At 42.5% G+C, this 6,867-nt stretch overlaps 1 protein-coding gene across 4 annotated transcripts in view; it reads left to right on the forward strand.

Annotated features, from left to right (window-relative positions):
- The first annotated feature begins 1,769 nt into the window (after positions 1–1,769).
- Positions 1,770–6,867, forward strand: part of MAATS1 (MYCBP associated and testis expressed 1) — a 64,602-nt gene continuing 59,504 nt past the window's right edge. The window contains exons 1-3 of one of the 4 annotated variants that reach the window (XM_023214175.1): positions 1,771–2,020; positions 5,890–5,966; positions 6,484–6,641. In XM_023214175.1, coding sequence (XP_023069943.1) covers positions 1,957–2,020; positions 5,890–5,966; positions 6,484–6,641 — 299 coding nt within the window. In that variant the 5' untranslated portion in view covers positions 1,771–1,956. Of the gene's footprint in view, positions 2,021–5,889; positions 5,967–6,483; positions 6,642–6,867 lie in introns of all 4 variants that reach the window. The other 3 variants (XM_023214165.2, XM_023214184.1, XM_023214190.1) reach the window with 3 other exon arrangements.

Consider the following 6,867-nt stretch of genomic DNA (forward strand, 5'->3'; position numbering starts at 1 on the left):
CCCTTCCCGAGTCCAAGTGAGCTCATTGTTCAGTTCCCACCTATGAGGGAGAACATGCGGTGTTTGGTTTTCTCGTGATAATTTGCTAAGAATGATGGTTTCCAGCTGCATCCATGTCTCTACAAAGGACGCAAACTCATCCTTTTTTATGGCTGCATAGTATTCCATGGTGTATATGTGCCACATTTTCTTAATCCAGTCTGTCACTGATGGACATTTGGGTTGATTCCAAGTCTTTGCTATTGTGAATAGTGCCGCAATAAACATACGTGTGCATGTGTCTTTGTAGTAGCATAATTTATAATCCTTTGGGTATATACCCAGTAGTGGGATGGCTGGGTCATATGGTATATCTAGTTCTAGGTCCTTGAGGAATCGCCATACTGTTTTCCATAATGGTTGAACTAGTTTACAATCCCACTAACAGTGTAAAAGTGTTCCTATTTCTCCACATCCTCTCCAACACCTATTGTTTCCTGATTTTTTAATGATTGCCATTCTAACTGGTGTGAGATGGTATCTCATTGTGGTTTTGATTTGCATTTCTCTGATGGCCAGTGATGATGAGCATTTTTTCATGTGTCTGTTGGCTGTATGAATGTCTTCTTTTGAGAAATGTCTGTTCATATCCTTTCCCCACTTTTGGATGGGGTTGTTTGTTTTTTTCTTGTATATTTGTTTGAGTTCTTTGTAGATTCTGGAAATGAGCCCTTTGTCAGATGAGTAGATTGCTCTGTCGCCTGGGCTGGAGTGCAGTGGCCGGATCTCAGCTCACTGCAAGCTCCGCCTCCCGGGTTCACGCCATTCTCTTGTCTCAGCCTCCCGAATAGCTGGGACTACAGGCGCCCGCCTCGTCGCCCGGCTAGTTTTTTGTATTTTCTATTAGAGACGGGGTTTCACCATATTAGCCAGGGTGGTCTCGATCTCCTGACCTCGTGATCCGCCCGTCTCGGCCTCCCAAAGTGCTGGGATTACAGGCTTGAGCCACCACGCCCGGCCGGTAGTTAAATTTTAAAAATCTGTATCAGTTTGAGATGCAGAGTAATTTAAGGGTAAAATAATATTATGTCTAGGATTTCTTTAAAAAAGAAGGGAAGGAAACTGAAACTTCATTGGCAAAACGTTGCTAAATGTTGATTCTGAGGGATGGATTACTTGAGGGTTTGTTATTAAAAGTAGAATCACTTATGTTAATGTTTAAAATTTTCCATTATAAATACTTTTTAAAAGCAGAGCCAGTGCCCACCCCACATCATCTTCTGTTATCTAATGCCCAGGACTCAGAAAGGGTCAGCAGTCTCAGATCAACAGTTACTGATGACCTAACCCACCCTAAACACTGATGCTCACGAGTGTGGGGCAAAGTTCACAGCGTGCTAAGGAGCAACATTTAGGAACCTGACTGAATTCCGCAGCTCTCGGGACAAGTCCCCTGGAAAAGGGCTGGGGAAGCGGGGCGGAGAAGCACCCAATTATTCTAGAAGGTTCTGAGATCTCTCAGGGATTTCCGAGAGGCTACGAGGTGTAACTGGCAAATCAATGACTTAAGAGTATCTTTCTCCCAGCCTCCCCACTGTCTCTGGAGTGTAGAGGGAAGCGAGCCTTTTCCTCCTTCACCCTGCCTCTCCCCTCTCGTCTCATCTTCCCCTCCACTCCCCTCCCGACTCTTGTCCGGCCACTCCTGCTTTCACTTTTCTCCACTCCTCTTCGGCCCCGCCCCGCGGCCTCCTCCCTCCTGGCCCCGCCCCTTATCTCCGCGCGCCGGCGGCGGTTACCATAGCGACGTGCACGCAGCCGCCAGGTCAGACCCGCTGGTCCCCTGCTGGCCGGAGGAAAGAGGCGGTACCATGAGCCACGCAGTAACCATCGAGGAGCCCCAGGCCCAGCCTCAGGTGTCTCAAACTCAGTACCGGGCGAGGTCGCGGGCTGGGAACCACATCTCCTCCAATCGAGCGTATGATTTTCTGTACGGTAAGGACAGTCGCAGAGCTTCCTCCGCGTCCGTCTACTCCTGGGCCCGGTGGGCTCCCAGATGGTGGGACCTGGCCAGGGGCTTGGCGAACGAAAGACGACCCTCTGGACTGACCTCTTGCCCGCGGTTGTCCCTGGTCGGGTGGGGGCAGCTCCGAGCCCTCCAGGTGGCCGCACTCGGGGTGGGGTCGGGGGTTCGCGTGCATCGAAAGGCACGGGTGCGCTCCGCTTCAGGGGGCGATCTTCCTGAAACCTGTTCCGGGCATTTTGGTACCCAGAAAAGTATGCAACGATTTGTAGACTCGGAGATTCACTCAACGTTCCTGCATAAAATGCCCTACGAAAATAATCTTTTGTCTCCTACTCTCTGGGCAAATCCAAGTTGGGCGAAAAGAAGTGCTAGTTTATCTTATGCTTGCTTTTAGGTTTTGTTTTTGTTTTTGTTTTCAACTTCTGCGTCAAAGCATTGTTTATAGACTAGGTCCGCTGGCTCCTCTTGGGCCAATAAAGCCCCAGTTTATTTTAACGGCTTGCTTGCCCATTTTGTGTTTTCTCTCTCTCCATGCTCCTTGAGTTCCTTGGGTTCCTGTTGTGTATATTTTTGTAGGTTTCTGAGCACCTATTCTAGTGCTGATACATGTACTAGGCGCTTCAATAAATACATGTTTATTGAATTTGCCGTGGCAAGAATTGTAACCAGCTAAGCATGCTTTTTTTTTTTTCCCAATTTTGCCCTCTGCAGATCCAGGTTTTTCACCTGAACCTTGCATTGCTTTCAGCAATGTGGTGTTGCGTCTGGGAATCCCAGGGTCTCCTTTGTGTGGGAATCTCTAGAGTACACATTCCTAGATAGAGGCTGTGTAGTGATTGCTGACATATTCTGGCCAGTGGTTTTCTGTATTTACTCTTGGTTTTGTGAAATAAATCAAGTTAGCTCCTGTAAACACATCACCATGTTTTTTTCACGGGAAATTTGAGAAGGAGGACAAACATCTCCCCGAAGTATTTATTAAGCTGGTTGTTTCTTTGATTCATAAGTGTCTCTTTTGCGGAGGAATTGCTAAATGTTTCCATGTGCCTTGCTAAGAACAGAAATTCACTCAGAATAGATCAAATTAAAGTTTGTGTTGTTATAAAACAGACAATCTCGCCTCTATTCGTGGACAGGAAGCGAAGTATAGCCAGGGCAGATGAGAACCTGGTCGGGGAAGATCAGAACTAAGATGCTGTGCTCTCCTGCTTTCTTTCTTTGACCTTATGACCTTTCACCTTGTTAGGATTGCCACATTTAGCAAATAAAAATACAAGATGCACAGTTAAGCTTGAATTTCAGATAACGAATAATATTTTAGTATAATTTTTTGTCCTGTGCAATATTTTGGAACATATTTATACTAAAAAATTATTCATTGCCTATCTGAATATAAATTTAACTGGACATCCTATATTTTATCTGGCAACTCTAACCTTCTTTTATGTATAGTCAAGCCCCAAGCAATGATATTTTGGTCCACAGTGGACTACATGTATAAGGATGGTCCCATAAGATTACAATGAAGCTGAAAAACTTCAATTACCTAGTGACATTGTAGCTGTCATAACATTGTAGCACAATGCATCACTTTTTCTGTGTTTAGATATACAAATACCATTGTGTTACAGCTGTCTACAGTATTCAGTACAATAACGTGCTGTATAGGTTTGTAGCCTAGGAGCAATAGGCTGTGCTACATAGCTTAGGTGTGGAGTAGGCTATACCATCTAGGTTTATGTTAAGCACCCTCCTATATTTACACAACGGTAAACTCACCTCATGGACCCATTTCTAAGAACGTATCCCCATCATTAAGCAAGACATCACTATGCTTGCTTGCTTCTTCCTTCTGACAGAAAGCCTCTTGTGTATGGATTTCTCTTACTATGATAGGGACTAGGGTGGCCTGCTTCTTGACTAGTTAGCCCTAAAGCTCACCACCAATTGTATAGCGTCTTTGTGTATTGTAGCTGAAAATTTAATTTAGAAATTTAAGATTGGTTGTTGGCTGGCCAATGAATTGACTGGCCTTGGGCCAGGTTTCCACCTTGACAGAACTGTGGTGGTGCAAAGGTGAACTCATTTCCAGGCTCTTTTACCCTTCCCTACAAAGCCCTATGTGATTAGTTCACTAGTTGCTTATCTGGCCTCTTATCTTTCCCTCTTATCTTTCTCTTTTCCCTCTTTCATTCTGCCTCATTTGTCCTGGTTTCTTTGCTATTCTTCAGACATATCAGGCATGTTCCCATCCTAGGGACTTTGCTGTTCTTCAGATGTATCAGGCATGCTCCCATCCTAGAATGTTCTTCAGATATCTAACTAGCTAACTCCCTCACCTTCAAGTCTCCATACATGCCACCTTCTCAAGGGCCTGTCCTGACCACCCTAGTTAAAATTGCAACCTAGTTTCCCTTACCCGATTTCTTCTTTTTAAAAAATAACAGCCCTCAAATTCTAATGTGTAATTTGCTAGTTTATTATATTTGTTGTTTATTGTCTCTCTCTCTCATGAAGTCAAAGATTTTTGTCGTTTTGTTGATGTATTCTAAGAACCTAGATAGAGCAGCCAGTCAATAAACATGTGTTGAATGAAGGAGCAAAAAGAACCTGAGTCTCTTGCAGCTTTTTGGTGGGAATATCAAATGTCTGCATTCGGTAAATCATATTTGTTGGGTAACTGATGAATTATTAGGTTTTAGAAATTAACACACATTATCCAAATTCAAAAGAGACATTTGTAAATCACAATTCCCAGTTTATTAATTTCTTTTCTTTTTTTTTTTTTTTTTTGAGGCGGAGTCTCGCTGTGTCGCCCAGGGTGAACTGCAGTGGCGCGATCTCAGCTCACTGCAAGCTCCGCCTCCCGGGTTTACGCCATTCTCCTGCCTCAGCCTCCCCAGTAGCTGGGACTACAGGCGCCCGCCATCTCGCCCGGCTAGTTTTTTGTATTTTTTAGTAGAGACGGGGTTTCACCGTGTAGGCCAGGATGGTCTCGATCTTCTGACCTTGTGATCCACCCGTCTCGGCCTCCCAAAGTGCTGGGATTACAGGCTTGAGCCACCGCGCCCGGCCCCAGTTTATTAATTTCTATGGAGAAATACGTGTTACCATGTTATCTAAACTAGCTGGTCAGGGTATTTGCCTCCCCAGAGACAAGTCTACTTGAGAAATCAAGTATATCTGAAGGCTGCTTGTTAATTTAATGGCAAATCAGTTGATTTTAAAGGGCAGTACAGTATAGTCAATCATGAATACTCCTCATCACTTTAAAGATATACCTGATAAACAGATACTTATAATAGCAGGGCAATATTCTGTTGGACTTTGTAAAAATAATGGTCCCATCATCAGCAAACTTACAAACTTAAGGGGTGAATTCTGAAGATAGTTGATTTTTTTTAACCACGTTCACCAATTCTGAGATATCATGTGGTTTGCATCTTTCTAGTGCATCAAAGATGGGAGATAGTATAAATGTATTGCTTCTTTTCCTTGCAAATGGGCATAGTGCATATATACAAGGTCTTTCCCTTAAAGAATTTTTTGGGCTACCCAGGCTCAGAAGGAGTTTTGTTCATAGGAGAGAATAAAGTGTTGTTTAGGGTGTAGTATTTGAAAATATGCTAGACTTTCTTTATGCATTCCACTTCCATATGCTGACTTGGAATACTCAGAAAAGAAAATTGTCTTGACAACTGTTACTGGTAGAAGTGGTAGAGTAACAAGGCCACATGCACAACAGAGCATGAGCTGCTGCCAAGTCAGGCAATATTTAAACTTTTAAATTTGTTTTCCAATTAAGAGATAACATTGCTTTGCCATTATCCTCAGCCTAGGGGTAGATATGTTCTATTTGTTATGCTACTTGATTGTTTATTTTGCAGATCCATTGTTTATTGTGTCAAGTGAGAAAGACCACACACAGGCAAATATCCAAGCTACCCTGATTCGCAGCAGACTGGTATGTCTAATTCATCAACCAAGGCTACCTAATGAACCTGAACCATCTAGTTTGCCTAACTGCATTGATCAGATTGACTAATCACCAAATCTTCACTGGATTTTAGGTTCCACAGAAATTACAATGCCAAGATTACTGGGGGGCAAAGCATCTTAATACTTGTGGCTCGTTGCGAGGATTAAGTCACTAATAATGAATAGAGAACCCATAAGCTAATTTATTTCAATGGGATAAATATAATAATATATGCCCATGTTAAAAGAATTCAAGTAGTACAAAAGCATATACAGTACGAAATAAATTCTAGCCCTACCCTCACCCCCTCCACATAAACAGCCATTGTCATCAGTTTCTTGGGCATCCATTTAAAGATATTCTATGTATATAGCAATAACCCCTCTTCTTATACTATATACATTGTTTTGTATCTTTTTTTAAAAAATTTACAATATAATTAAAATACTTTAGAAAAGCTGATGGTATAATTTTGTCCTTTGCTTCCCTTCCCTAATGTTAGAGAAAAGTTCCCAGGTTTAAAACCATGTTCAGTAACCTGATCCATTATCCAAGATATTCTCTATATTGGAGCAAGTCAGATCCTGTCCCACCATTTATCAGTCGGGAATGGAAGGGACATGAGGAGAGACACAGAGAAGCCCTCCGGCAGCTTGCCATGTAAGTGTGGGGTGGCTCCAGGGCCTAAAATAAATGCATTAAAAACATTTTTTTAAATTCCCATTTACCATGTGTGGTTTTAAAATGTTCAGTCGTGGTGTTATACCTAGACTAAATTTTCTTTCTAACCTCTTTTGACCAAACAAGCCTGATTATATGTATTATATTTATTTTCCATCATATCTATATCTATATCTATATCTATATCTATATCTATATCTATATC

Source organism: Piliocolobus tephrosceles, chromosome 2, assembly GCF_002776525.5.
Source record: "Piliocolobus tephrosceles isolate RC106 chromosome 2, ASM277652v3, whole genome shotgun sequence".
NCBI classification, from domain to species: Eukaryota; Metazoa; Chordata; class Mammalia; order Primates; family Cercopithecidae; genus Piliocolobus; species Piliocolobus tephrosceles.